Source organism: Phoenix dactylifera, chromosome 14 (assembly GCF_009389715.1).
Source record: "Phoenix dactylifera cultivar Barhee BC4 chromosome 14, palm_55x_up_171113_PBpolish2nd_filt_p, whole genome shotgun sequence".
Taxonomy (NCBI): Eukaryota; Viridiplantae; Streptophyta; class Magnoliopsida; order Arecales; family Arecaceae; genus Phoenix; species Phoenix dactylifera.
The window spans coordinates 14,482,120-14,497,988 of NC_052405.1; the positions used below are offsets into that span (position 1 = coordinate 14,482,120).

The 15,869-nt window shown below is 34.1% G+C and overlaps 1 protein-coding gene across 1 annotated transcript; it reads left to right on the plus strand.

Moving 5' to 3' along the window:
• Positions 1-1,649: 1,649 nt before the first annotated feature.
• On the plus strand, positions 1,650-15,078 carry LOC103711621 (MA3 DOMAIN-CONTAINING TRANSLATION REGULATORY FACTOR 1-like). The gene is made up of 3 exons (XM_039133987.1): positions 1,650-1,836; positions 12,980-13,074; positions 13,278-15,078. The coding sequence occupies exons 1-3, from the start codon at positions 1,650-1,652 to the stop codon at positions 15,072-15,074; spliced, it is 2,079 nt and encodes a 692-aa protein (XP_038989915.1). The 3' UTR covers positions 15,075-15,078.
• The last annotated feature ends 791 nt before the right edge of the window (positions 15,079-15,869 follow it).

A 15,869-nucleotide genomic window follows, 5' to 3' on the forward strand; every position in this document is an offset into this window, starting at 1 on the left:
AAATATCTTTTAGCCCTCGAACTATTCAAGACAACTAAAAAGATTAATTAATTTTAAACAGGGAAAAAAAGGAGCAACTTCTCGAGTTTCATTTTGCCTCGTTCTTAAAAAAAAAGCACTATAGTCGAAAAAGGAAAAGCACTTTTGAGACTCGAGTCTCCACCACTCTCCAATTCAAATAACTAATGCACCTAGAGTGCAGTTTTCCTTTATCCAATTCTATTGTACTGTCCTTTAATGCTGCATGCACAATTGGCATCTGCAATTAAAACTATATTTGCACACCAAACCATATTCTCTGCATGACTCTTGCCACATACACCAATCATCATATGGTCTATCCACAATAAAACCATGCTTTATCAAGTCATCCAGTCTATTTTTTTTCTATTGCCCTCTACACTTTATGCACAATTGGCATCCACAATGAATGCTCTCTCTCTCTCTACAGAAAGCTGTATCTCAGATGGAACATAAAACCACATGAACTTTATGACCCTTATAGTATATACCAACCATCATAACCATACTCCATAAAGGTCATGTCCCCACTTCCCATCAAAACAACTAGCCTATTTTTTGTTGCCTTCTTTCCAAATGAACAATTGGCATGCAGAGTAAAGCTATTACCTCAGACTGAATACAAAACCACATGCGTTCTCTAACTCCTACCTCATCACATACTCTATCACAAGCACACAGGAAGGGTCACGCAAATTAATCATCCCTAGTAAAAGCCATGCTTCATAAATACCTTCACTCCACCTGTCACTAAAACAGCCTGTTCTAATATTTTGTTGTCTTTTATGCTTTATGAACAATAAAGCCATGAACTGAACACAAAACTACAAATCCTATATAAAGGTTCCCTTCTCAGTATAACTTATTGTTGGTACATCCCGTATAAATTTTTTTCGATGTAATGATATTCTGTACATCTATCGTACTATGTACCAATTCAATAATGGTATGTTCTTGATATTGTGTATCAAGTTGATATTAGTACGTTACTATATGCCTCGTATGCACAGGTACTGACCGATACTGTAGGCTGTAGCACAAACCAATAGCTAGCTGGGAGACGGAGGAAGACCCACATGAATCATCCACAGTGAATATGTCTTCATGCATCTCATGACTCGAGGGGCCACTGACCAAGGCCACCACGTGTGCACCAGCGGTGACGCATGCCAAAACCCACTCGTAACCGTAAACCCTCTTCCTCATAGACACTATCTCTTCCTCCCTCTCTCTCTTTCTACCTTTTTTCTTTTTTTTGCTTTGGCTCTCTCTTTCCACCTTGACGAAGAGAGAAAGAAGCCATTAAGAGCAAGAGAGAAAACAAGCAGAAGAAATTGCCTTCTACTCGAGTGGGGCTTGTTTCCCTGTTTTGGCTTGGAGAATTCCTTCGAGCCAAGGCAAGAGAGTCTTCTTCTCATTCTAGTGAACTTTTTTTTTTGGCGTCTCTTTGGGTTCTCAAGTTTAGTCTTGCATAATTTTCTTTCCTTTTCCTGATTCTTGAATCTTTTCCAATGATTTACAAGCTGCTGCTCCTTTGATTGATGATTTTATTTTTTTCTCTCTCTCTGAAGTGTGGTATGTAAGTTTATTATGTGGAATCGATTTTGTTTGGTTGCCAGGCCGTGGCTATGGCATCTCAAAACGAGAGATTTGCTAAGGATGAGAAGAGGGAGGTACTAGATACGGTGGCACAGAATGCTGGAGTGTTTTCGTTGTCACTGAGATCGACGACTTCTTTGGTTTCAAATCAGCATCACATAGTTGGCATCAGGCATGTCCGCACTCACTCGGGGAAGCTCGAGCGAGTGATGCAATGTAAGTTGATCTATCTTTCTTATTTATTTGCTCTTTCTTTTTTTTGAAGAGTCTATTGGTTTGAAGAAATTTTATGGTTGTCTGTTTCTCTAGATCAGCTTCTATCATTCATTCGTGTCTTTTAGTTCTGCATAACATTATAGTGATCAGGAGGATGATGTTGTAATGCCAGTTTTAAATGCATCTCTTACATATAATCCAAGGTATAAATGTTCAACCTGCTAAAGATTTCCAATGTATATGTGCTATGGCTTTCTATAGATATATATTTTTCCACCAAGCTGCTTTCAGATGAGATCTTGAGACTAGTACTACTAGTCTTTTAACTCATAGTACTGCTAAAAATTTTACTTTCATTATTAGGGCTAGCTCCATCCAAGTACCTTAGGAAATACTAAATATGATTGATTAGGACTGTAAGTTACAACTTATGGAAATCTTTCTAGACATGCCAAGAATAACAGCCCACGGTTGCGTGAGACTTTTGTAGGAGATTGGGCTTTTGAATTCTCTCTCATACTTACTCTCAGTTTTTACCTTTGTCTGCATGCTTGACACCCATTCTCCTTTGGTCCTCCTTAGACCAAAACCCAGCACACTTTGATATGGTGTTTAGATCTAGGACCATAGTTTCCTGACAGACTTGTGCAAGCAACGCATTTTGGAGCTCACCGCTCAGCTTTTGATCGATAAGAGGATGGTGATGACTTTGATCATCATTAGTTTTGCATATCATGCGAAGATATATATTGGTGCATAGTCAAGCCTTATTTTATTCATATCCCCTGCTTGCTAGAAAGTTGCCTTCAACATATATCACTAGCCACCTTCAACTTTTGACTTCCATGCACCACCGATCCTTATTTTGATCTTCTATGGAACCACAAAAGATCTTTTTTTTTTTCTTGTAAGAAGATTATAGAACCACAAAATATACTAAACTTAGCACGGTGAAAGTCACTGGCTAAAGATTGTCTCCTTTATGAGGAGATAAAGTTTTCTCCAATGATATGCTATTATTATCTTAGATTGATCACATTTGCATTCGCTCTTCATTCTTAGGAAAGAAAAGAGGGCAAATTTCTAACACCATGACCATTGATAGAACCTAACATCATCCATTCTTGCCCTCCACAATCTGATTATTTGATTTCATGGGTGCACATTGACTCGACTTGATCTAATCGGAGAGAAGAAAGAATTCTCTCAACTCACTCAATTCGAACCTCTCAAAAAAAATTTTAAAAAAAAATAAAATTAGGACTTAAATCACTTTTTCTTTCACCGATGATCATAAAATTGGGGTACATAGTTTCTATTCATAATGATGAGGTCTGCTCGTACATAATTTGGATCATATTTCTTTCGTAATTCTAATAAAACTTACATTCCTAAAATAGATATTACTAAATTCAGAAAAAGCTATAATTTTATAAGAGGTAGATCTTAATTTCTACATCAACTTTATCTTTTGTCGCTCGCCTGACACTTTTCGGAATGGAAGATTCATCGGTCAAAGTCTTTTTGAAAAAAAAAACTTATGGTTCGACCTGCCCATTTTAAAGCCTAAATGATGAAATTTCGGCCCATTTTAACCCTCTAGGGGCGAACTACATCGTAAATCTTAAAAAATTATCCGCTTTGAGTAAAAAGATCATTTTAATCGGGTGTTGTATGATTAAGTTATAGCTTTTGAAAGTTTGTCTCACAATGCAGCTTCTGAATTTGGTAGATCTCGCTCATAGACCTTGTTCAACCCTACTCATGGTGGCCAAAAAGTGATCCACATCATAAAAGGAAGCAAAATGGTAGTGAAATCTCTTGGAGACAACTTTAGAGAGAAATCTCCATAAATGAATGCTCATAATAAGCAAATATTAATATAATTCAAAAACAACGGTAACTTTTCTAAAAATTTTCTTAAAAAAATCTAACAATGTCCTTATTTGATTCAAAAGTTAAAATCATATATATCAATTTCCTTTTTGGTTGAAAAGGCTCATGGGTAACAGCTACACAACAAGGGTTACCCTTATACAAATATTGATAGCTCCTAGACTTTATTGATCGCTCTTGAAAAAGTACTTTCTGGCCTCCAAAAGCTCTCTCAAATATTATCTTAGTAGCACTACTAAAGAATTTACCAACTTGGTAAGCCTGCACCTTCAAATCATATATAACTTGAACAACTAAATATCTATTGATATGTAGTTTGTGAAGGTGTAAAATTCTCCACCTATAGGAATGCTTACTAAACTATTCCTAAACTAGAATATCTAACATATACTTTACATATCAAATACATAAACAATTGTTTCTTATTTGATTTATCATGCAAAAACATTATTTTAGTACTTTAATTTTCTAACTTCTCTAGTCTAATACAATAAGTTGCCTCTCACAACCACACAAATATAGGTGAGCCTTTTGAATTTATCTTATAGTGGATTAATACCTTACTCATTGATAATAGACTTATTGGTAGTAAATATCCTTTCTCTAGGCATTATAAGAAATGTTGCTATTGTAGAATGAAGTGCAAAGTAACCAACCCAAAAGTCTCTAGTTACCTAAGAGAATAAAATACTAGCATTTATCGAGCCTTTCTTTTGAATCTATAATTGACAAGGTTGCCTTATCCCTATAAATTAATAAAATTATGGGATCTAATTAATCTCTTCCTAGTGATAGTTATAATAATACTAGCCTTCTTACAAGATTTACTATATAAAATATTTACTTTCTCACAAGATTTATGTAATATTTTTAATTAATAATGATATTAACATAAAACATAAACATAATTATTTCTTCGTAATATGCTAGCATATGTATTTCATGAGTTTAACTCAAAAAAACTCCTGCATATAGATCAAGCATCAAATTTGCTCATGTTGTTAACTTGTATAAGAATGTTTGTTCCAAAAATGAAAAGAGAGGGAGGAAAGACAAACTGGATCCAAAACCACATTTATGCATCATACCCAAGAATATCTTCTTTCTGAGATGAGAAATAAGAAGTCAATATATACATAGACTTTTCATGAATCCCAAGCAGCCAATTTAAACTATAGCCACTTCTTCATACTTTTGAACAGTCGGTTGTATTGACACCCTTAAGTTTTGATTGAATAGTTTGCCACTTCTTATATGTTATTCATGATTTCTTTAGGTCTCTTATTTGAGCTATGTAGTAACTATCCCTATTGTAGTTTTTCCTCACCTTTTTCATGCTATTGGCAAATTAGCTCATGAATACATGCTAGAGAAAAGATATTCAATAAAAGAAATTATACAAAGTTAAAAATGAATAAAAAAATAAATAATGAATCTGGTAAATATAAAACATAAACAAAAGTGAAATAAAATAAAAACATAAATAAAAAGTATTAAAATATAGAGTAAAAATAAATAGGAAATGAAATAATTAAAATTAATAAAAATTAAGAAGATAGTAAGATAAAAATAAAATTAGAATACAAAGTGAAAAGAATATTTGATCGATGGATGTGAAGCCATTGACCATTACAATAAATTAAATAAGAAGAAACCTAGAAGATACCAAACTAATTATATGAGAGACATGCATATTCGCAAATGCAAATGATGGTAACTAACTAATTTAGGAAACTATTGAAGACGTTAGATTGGTAAAGTGGAAAAACAAGAGCTTTAAATTGGATTTTGGCAAACATTAGTATCTAAAAGAAGAAAGAGAGAACATGGGAAGGGAAGGGCATATAGAGGGGAGGGGAGAGGGGGGAGAGCGGATTATAATGAAATAATTATAGATATGGTTATATTTTGGAATGGAGAAAATTAATTAGTTGGAAAGCAAATTAAGAGAATATTTGTTTGTTGATTTTATTAGGTAGTATGTTATATATAAGAGAGAGAGAGAGAGAGAGAGAGAGAGAGAGAGAGAGAGAGAGAGAGAGAGATTTGAATGGGCGCCATATCTAATAGGGAATAAAATAGACAACTTGAGCGGCCAACACAACCTCCAACTAACTTGAGATAAGCAGGTTTAGAATTGGCATATATATATATATATATATATATATATATATATATATATATATATATATATATATATATATATATATTATAATATTTTGTATCATAAATAGGTGGAGATGACCGTGCCATTTGTTAAATTAGTTAGATCTAGTTAGGAGTGAACTTCATTGCCCTTTTGCTAAAATTCCATGAGCGATACTATGCTCTTGAAAATCATAATCTTTTTTTTTGTGTTTTGGGTTCAAGAACAAGTTGAGTACAAGAAACAACCTTCTTAAGAAAACAAGATTTCATCTTAGAGGACTTGTGTTTTGTAATGCTCCTAAAGAGTCTATCAACCATCTCCTACGATGGTGTCCTTTGGTAAAGGAGGTCAAGGATAAAAAACTCTTAATGTTGAACCTCACTTCTTCCGCCTTTTGTCCACAACTTTTAGACTGGCTGGAGGAACTCTTCTATACCTAAAACACCACTAAAGCTTTCATTTGATTCTTTATGGGTAGTTTTATTTGGATCATTTGGAAAGAAAGAATAGTCATATAGTTCTCAATAAGATTTTCTTGTTGCATTTCATCCTTTCTACTTCCAATAGCTAGTCAATTCTACGTAATCAAGAAAAATTCTTTCATTTTTCTAGACTTTTTAGAAGCTATATAATCTTTGCACTCCCCCTTTAAGAGGTTGTATTATTCTTTCTTAGTGTGAAGTTGAAAATAAAGATCTAGTATAATTTACAAAATTTATTTAGTCTTAATTTGAAGAATCTAGTAGTTTGCTATATTTGGTGATCAACTATGCGGCAGATGATTGTGGAACAAGATATAGTACATTAACCTTTTACTTTTTCCATCATGAGGAAGTCTTACTCTATCCATCGTTAAATATTCAATATCCCATTGTGGAGCATGATAATTCAAGTCATCAAAATGTTGGGGATGATAATTTATGCCATAAAAGAAAATGATGCATAAATTTTTTTGGGCCATATCTAAGTCATAATATTGTTGTTTTGATCAACTATGAATTGGAGGCTTGACCCTACTGTGTGGGACTTGGGTGCTGCTCAACCAAGCCTAAGCTGGTATTGTTCTAGGCCAAGGTGTAGGTTGGACGTGAGACCCTCCATGAAGGACCTGGGTCCAATCTTGACCAAACCTTAGTTGGCAATGGGCTTGACTCGCATAAGCGAGACATGAAAAACTGATTCACCAATAAGATTCCAAGCCACCACCACTATTTGAATATTACAGTAGTCTCAAATGATATATCCCACCCTTAGCTTCTAGTTAACTATAAAAAATAATTTTGATCCATTTAGGTTGACAAGGAGTCCAAGAAACAAGTTGAGTTATAGACAAGACCAAAGAAAGGAGGGAGAGGATACTCCAGAGACTTGGAGAGGATGCAACATGAACAAAAATAAGATACTCAGAGGACATCTTGAAGGTAGTTGAACAATCTAAGGTGGTAGTAGTATAATATGTTGGAAAATCACCTCATTCATTAACTTCCAAAGACGTGATGGAATATAAGCAAAATATATTATTATAGCTTGATAGTACATTAAAGCTACATTGAAGATATTGCAAATTTATTCACAAACAACAACTTCTTTTAATTCTCTACTTTTCTTGTTCTTTTTAAAGGCAAGCTTTGCTGAAGTGAACAACATATTGAATCTCTGGTCCCATGTCATGAGAGGAATAGGGAGATCTCCTTAGTTCCTATCTAGTCGAATGAAGAAAAAAAAGCCTAGCTTGAGGCACCTAAGACTCTACCTATATTCTTGTAGCGTCTCGAATGGTGTTTATCATTTGGGAGTCTCCATCCGTAAGTTTTCTCAAGGTTAATTTCGATGGTTGTATAATAGATGGTAGCAGGAGGGGTGGAGCAGGCTTTGTGATCAGAGACCTGAACTCTAGAACGGTGGCAGCTAAGAGAAGCATGATCTTCAATATCTCGGTCCTTAGAGAAGAGTTGAGGGCTACCTGCACCGGCCTCAGCCATGTCTGGCGTGTTTTGAAAAACAGTGTCATTTTATTGGAGTGTGACTCAACCACAGTGGTTGGCTAGATTCAGGGTCGTGCGAGTAAGGTATGAATCCATCCCCTGCTTTGGGACATCTAGAGCTTGGCAAGAGGATGCATCTTGTTCGGAGTCAGAAAAATCTACAAGGAGGCGAATGGTGGAGCGAATTGGATGACTTCTTTTGCGGTGGATCACTCTGATGGGATTCTCTGAATCGATGAGGCGCAGTTGCCAAGGGCCTTTTAAATTTTATTATTTTCTAACTTTCTTGGATGTATTTATACTAAAGTAGTGTGAATCGCCCATTGTAGCAAAAAAAAGTCTAAAAACAAAAGCAAGGAGTCAATAAAAGTTCGGTTAAGCTCTCTAAGCTCTTAGCTGCAATTGATCCTATAAGTTCAACATTGCCAATTGAGTTAACACTAGCAAGTTGCCAGTAGAGGAGAATTGACGTGCTACCATAGTATATGTATTGTTTTCAAGAATCATTAATTAGAGGTGGAATTTTGCTTCCAATTTTGTATAATAACCTAATTAAGAAAAAAAGGTTTAGTTTTCAAAACTAACTTTTCAATTACTTAGGCATCCATCCCTTTGCACTTCACCGGCTTTATATATTTGCATGCTAGCAGGTAGCGTCAACCGTATGAACCGCTAAGCTTGCTGCACTCCACTTTGTCAGCTGACTCTATTTTCTACTAGCTAAAAACATGTTTCAAGTAAAACGAACTGCTACACTTTGCTTGCTTCTATATGATAATATGCACCATCATTTGTTGCACTCCTCAAAAAATAGAAAGAGATCAAAGAATGAATGGTTCTCCAAAAGGCAATAGTGATTGAGCTTGAGTAAGTGAAAGGCAGGTCGAAAGAGCTAATTTGACTCAGACAATCCACAAGTGAAGGATTGTTCCTTTAGTGTCAAAATTGTTGCAAAATTGATAGTCAGTGAATCTTGAGCAATATATATGCTAAGGTTGCCTATCACTATTTTGCTCCTTTCTAAAGGCCTCCTGCTCCAAGTTTCATTGAGCACCTATTTCAAGTTTCATTTTGGGCATTTACTAGGTTTGAGATTATTATATGGTCCAATTTATGTGTCTAGACTGTCAACCTTGAAAGGGGCTCTTTCAATACTATGGCTTGGATCAAAGTCTCCAACAATTCCCACAACCCTTATCTAAAGAAGATAGCTTCATTTAGCCTCCAAGGTTTTAAAATAAATAAATTTTAAGGAAAGGAGATAATCAAGCAAACTTTCTTACCAACTAAGCCTCTGATGCTATCAAGCTCTCTTCCACTTGCTGATACTCTCACTTTTCACTAAAGATCTCTTATCACATTCTATTGATGCAACTGCTCAAGTTTTTCTTAGATAGTAGCTATTCTTTTCTGTTTTCACATTTATCCTTCTATTCAATTGGGTTCTAGCCTTTGTCCTCTAGAAAAATAAAAATTATTATACGATCAAAATTTGACTAAATTAAAATGAAATTTTGGTTCTCTTTAACCTTCAATCACCATTTACTCAGTCTAAGTTCTAACTTATCTGTTCATTTTGTGCATCTTGCATTAAGTTGATGCACTTCAAATTCTCTATATACTTAACTTTGATTTATGGCAAAATATCAATCTCATCTAATTGCTCTTAAACTTCCATTTTAGGATATATAACATAGGGACTCTGTAATTTGTAGGAAATGTTTCTTTTAACTAGTAATTCATATCCTACTTTCTAAAAATGAACAAGCAACACTGAGATCATAATTAAAACAATAAGTTTTGAAGAAGAGAGATTAAGCACAACATAATTAATAATTATTAATATTTAGTTAAAGATACCATTTTTATATGATATTTTCTAAACTTTTCTTGAAAAGGCTATTAACATAGGAACAAAATTTGGTATATAATCTTTTTGAAAATTTGGAACTTCTATATTTAGTATAGAAAAAGCATTGTACATAATACACTCTTGCTTTTCCAAACTAAAAGAATGGTCATGTACCTATTAGTACTATATAGGTCATTAAACTAGGGATTTAGATTGTAACTTTTGCGTGAAAGATGGATTCCCCTTCCTTCGTGCAAATCAACTATTGGATTACCTACGGCTCATATCTCAAAGCTCTCCAAAGCCATCATTCATCTATCTGTACAAATTTCAAAGCAGACAGTGGATTCGTGTAAAGGTGAATCCTTCTTTTGCATGAAATATACAACCTGTTCTCTTAAACTAGTAGTAAAAAAGAAAGGTAAGATTGAATTAGGATTTTGAGGAACATGGGTGTAACTAAAATATAAAAGAGAGTGTGGAAAGAAAAAGAGGCTTGTAGAGATACAGTGAGAGAGCTTAGAGTAGGGACTTGTCTTATTTATGGCTAAGTATTTAAAAATAAAAGTAACTTATACCATCATTGATCGATAAATATGTATTGCTATACAAGCTCAACATGAGCTAACAAAGGGCTAGTTCAAATGAGAATAAAAATAGAAAGAAAGGTGTATTTAATAGTAAGGGTTAATTTGTAACTGATGGTGATATAATGGGGTCAGCATAAAATTTGGGGGCACATTGGGGGTATTCTATATTAATACGTGGTAGTATGATACATATAGACTGTATGTACTCTTCAAATCCTTGATAGGGTTATATTAGAAAGTTCATCAAGAGAAAAATATCATAAGTTAGATTGGATAATTAGATTATGTTATACATGACAATGACAAATTTGAGTAGGCAGCATATATGGTCATATTGTCATAGAATATAATAAATTAGTTATGACCTTCCTCTAAATTAAATTTGATCACAATTAATGGTAGAGAGAGTATGGGTAGCTTATAAGAGTTTCTTGTTGACAAGAGGGAAATTTAAAAGAGAGGAGTATAGTTTTTAATGTTTTCTTAGTAAAAGCTCCTATATGATGTTTTCCTAAAGTTTCTTAAAAATGACAACACCCTTTAAGAAATAAAATTTTAATGCATGAAATATTTTAAAATTTAAAATTTCATTTATTAATATAAAAAATGTACCATCTATTTCAATTCCAAAAATATATCGGTTTATAATGCTATAAAAGAGACTAAGTTGGTAAAAAGAAAAAAAAAACATGATTGAAAGGAGATCCTAGAGAGCATTAGCAACCTTAATAGAAAATAAAGTATATAGGAAGGGAAAAGGTATATTGAAAAGAGACTAAAATGAGAGAACATGTATATAAGTAACATATAGAGAAGGTTTTTCTAAAAGAAATGTCTAGAGAATGGTTTCTATTATATCTCTCTTTAGACTTTTTGAGAGAGACATTTCTTTTCTACCATGCCTATAACCAAAATAATATCCCTTACCTTGCTACCAACTTCTTAGGACTTTTGGTTTTTTGTGGCTAGGGAGCCCTCCTCTCTTTCATTATCCTTTTTTCACTCTATCTCCCCTTCCTCTCCTCACACTTTCTCTATTTTTTTTCCTACCTCTTTCTCTTGTACCATAGTGTTCTTCTTAACCTTCGCATGGCTTTGTAGTCAAGCTTTTGACTGCAATCTTGCAAAGTTTTGTCGCATGAGGCCTCTCCTTCTCTAGTTCAAATCTCTACTCTTATGGGGGTCTCAAGTCATTGCATGCTCTTGTCTCCTCTAATGCTCCTCCTTTACTCCACCCTTTCCGTCTCTCTCTGTAGCCCCTCTACTTATCTCTTACCTCCTCAATCTCTCCACCATCCCCCCTCTTTCTCGCTTCTATGTCCTCCCCCTTATCTCTCTTTCTAGTTCTCTTCACCCTTGAATGTTCTTGCATCCTCAATCTACCTAGTCTCCCCTTCTTCCCCACGTGTAATTTTGAAATTTGATATTCACTCAGCAACCATTTCTTTGTTTGGTTGTAAGACATGATTTCAATAGTGGTGGAGTATATTATGGACAATAGGAACCCGATCATAACTGTTTGGTTGTTTTTGTGGCAATAAATTCAAGATAATGATGGTCTGCCCTGTGGGGGTTGCCTTCCCCTAATTTTATCTCTTTGGCTCCATGGCTTATAATAATGGCTCACATGATGAAATTGGATCCCTCCCCATCATAGTCATATATTCATCTTACTAATCAAAGTCTCCATCATGGTTTGAATCTAAATTTCAATTTGAATTTGAATTGTTTTGTTGGGTTTTGGAAAAAAATTGCTTTGGTTTGTTTTCCTTGTTATTTTGGGGTGACATCTATGAGATGATTTTTTTTATATTATCATAGAGGGACTTTATTGGGTTGCATGAGATTTTTTCTCTTTTTATTGGTACTTTATGTACATTTCTAATTTCCCCTTCCACCTTTTTCTCAAAAAAACTCTATAGAAGTGTTATTTTGGGAAATGAAGATAATTAGTAAGCTATAAACTATATTGAGAAAAAATGTTATAATTTGGGCCAAGCAATTAGGTTATTATATTTTACATAAGAAATATGGAATTTAATGGGTAGTTTATGAAGTATGGTACTTTAGGCTGTTAGTGAAGAAATAAATTAGTTGTAAGGTCTCTTGTCAGATATGATTAGATAAATGAGAGGGCAGTTTCTAATAGCCTATTTTGGATGATAGATAGAGAGAGGTTTGAAATGTATAGTTTAATGTTTGCCTAAGGATGCCACTTTTATATGATGCTTTTAGTTTACTTTGAAAATAATAAATGCCTTGTTAGAATAAAGTTTGATATATGGAATTTTGTTGAAAATTGAAATCTCCTATCTTTTCACAAATAAAAAAGGAGTGTACATTAAGCATCTATTATCCCAAATCCAAAGGATGATGATATACTAATTAAGGATACTATAAAAGCGATTAAATTATTAAAAAGAAAAAAAGATAAGATTGAATTGGGATACAAAGGAACATTTGTAGGCATAAAGAAAGAGAGATAATGGGGATAGTAGAAAGAGATATTGAATAACATTAAAATGTTTGATACCACAATCGTTACATGTGAGTACATTAGATACTTGCTCCTACTAGATTATTATTATAACACAAGTACCTGTACTTTGTCTTTTTTGAAGAAATACCTATAATTTGTGTCAATCATATTATATTGTGACATCTGGTTTAGGTAGTCTTGATGGACTGTGCACTTTGGGAGAATTTCTTAATACTCGATCGAGTTCGTGCCTTGATAGAAGTGACCCAAACTATAATAGTGGCGAGGTATGGACTACTTGGTATTTTAAGATCTAAATTTTTGATTTTGGACTAATATTTGTAGATTGTTTGTGGACTATAGTAGGACCTTACTTCCTAGGATTCCCATTAGATTTTAATTATATTTGCAATGATATTTTTGGTTTTTTTTTTTGATAAAGCAATGAATTTTGATTGTCTGGACATTCTTTCTTTGGATTTTGTTCCAGCAGGAATCTTATCATCTAGAAGGTGCTACCATTTTCAACCCATTGGATGACTATAAAAAGTCTGTGACTACAATTATCAAGGAATACTTCAACATTGGAGATGTGGACTTGGTAGCCTCTGATCTAAAAAGCCTCGAGTCCAATGAGCACCATCCCTACTTTGTTAAGAAGCTTGTGTCCATGGCTATGGATAGACATGACAGAGAGAAAGAGATGGCCTCAATTTTGCTATCAACCTTATATGCTAGTGTGATAAGCTCTACTCAAATTAGCCAAGGCTTTGTTATGCTTCTTGAATCCGCAGATGATTTGGTGATTGACATACTTGATGCAGTTGATATCTTAGCTCTCTTCATAGCCCGTGCAATTGTTGATGAAATACTACCTCCAGCTTTTCTTCTTCGAGCAAAGAGAACATTGTTCATGTCCTCTTTAGGGCTTCTAATTTTACAAACCACTGAAAAAAAATATCTATCAGTTCCACACCATGCAGAGTTTGTTCAACAACGATGGGGTGGTAGTACCCATGCCACTGTTGAAGTAGTTAAGAAAAAGATTTTAGACCTATTGAGAGAATATATTCAGAGTGGAGATGTGAAAAAAGCCTGCAGGTGTATTAAGGACCTAGAAGTTTCATTCTACCATCATGAGGTTGTGAAACAGGCTTTGATCCTTGCCATGGAGATAAAGACTTCAGAGAAACTGATATTGAAGCTACTAAAAGAAGCTACTGAAGAATGTCTAATCAGTTCTTGTCAGATGTTGAAAGGATTTTCCCGAATCATTGATAGTCTCGATGATTTGACACTTGATATTCCCTTAACCAAAGATACCTTTCAGTTACTAGTTCCAAAAGCAATCTCTGAAGGATGGCTTGATTCTTCATTCTTGGTCACATTTTCTAATGCAGCTGGCGAAAATAGACATGAGAATGAGAAGAAGTTAAGGCATTTTAAGGAAGAATCTATAAAGATAATTTGTGAGTATTTTTTGTCAGATGATATACCTGAGCTTATCAAAAGCCTTAAAGATCTTGCTGCTCTAGAATACAATCCTATTTTCCTCAAAAAATTGATAAGACTTGCAATGGATAGGACAATTAGAAAAAAGGAAATGACTTCTATTCTCCTATTTGAACTTCATCTTGAGGTCTTCTCAAGCGAAGATTTTGTGAATGGATTTATAATGCTTTTGGAGTCTGTGGAGGACACTAGACTAGACATTTTAGATGTCTCAAATGAGCTAGCTTTTTTCCTAGCTAGAGCAGTGATTGATGAGGTATTGGTCCCATTCGATTTAGATGAAATTAATAGTAAGCTCCCACGCAATTGCAGTGGTAGAGAAGTTGTTCGGATGGCTCGCTCACTTATTTCTGCACGTCATGGTGGAGAGAGGATACTAAGATGCTGGGGTGGTGGCATCGGTTGGGCATTGGAGGATGTAAAGGACAAAATTGCAAAACTTCTAGAAGAATATGAGAGTGGAGGTGATCTAAGGGAAGCTTGTCATTGCATTCGTAACCTTGCTATGCCTTTCTTCAATCATGAAGTAGTAAAGAGAACTTTGGTTATGGCAATGGAAAAGAAAAATGATGGCCTCCTATTTCTACTAGAAGAGTGCTATGGTGAAGGGTTGATTACCATCAATCAGATGACAAAAGGCTTCTCTAGGGTCAGAGATGGCCTAGATGATCTAGCCCTTGATATCCCAAATGCAGGACAAAGTTTTGACTTATATGTAGAGCATGCCATGAAGCATGGATGGCTCTTACCATCCTTCAATGCTGGTACACTATAGTCTCCTGTTGATACAGGCACTTGAAGATTAGAATATTGGTTTCTTTATTTCATTGCTTCTGTAAGCTTCCAAATTTCATTATTAAAAATAAAATTTGTATGCAAAATACTTTTGAGTAGAGTTATGTCTATTTAAAATATCTTTTAGTTCACATGGAATATTATAAAAAGATCTTTTGTATAAATGAAGGCAAGCTCCCTAACCAATGATCCTCCCTTTATATTGCACTACTGAGAGAAGCATTCTTGAAACCTTGTATTAGCCATTTTAATTTAATTATAAAAAAATAATATTAGTTGGGGAAATTTGTGTTGATCAACTTATTTTTGTTTTTACAGATGTGGTATTGGTGAGAGAATAGAATATATAGTCAAGGTAGTTTTCAAGCTGATAAAATATTAATTAAATCAATAGGGTTTGATAGAGGACCACATGCATATAGGATTATCATAAGTAGTAACTAATGTTTGGGATGTCCTATTCTCACATATTTATGTCTATTTCACTATCAACATATGCCAAATTAGGCGTTCCTAGTATATATAGCCTACAAGGTAGTGGTACTGAGACTTGCAATTTTGTTAATCAAATGTTTTAACTATGTTGTATTGAAAGGTCAATTTCCTAAGGAGCCTTTTAAATTTTGTTATATAGATTTTGAAAATTTTGTTGTAAACTATCCTACCTTGTATATTGGGTCTAGATCTAATGGTGTATTAGCTTCTACTTGGCTTAAATTGAAGTGCACATTGCTTGATAATTATACTTAATTTGATTGTTCTTGTAGTCTAATTA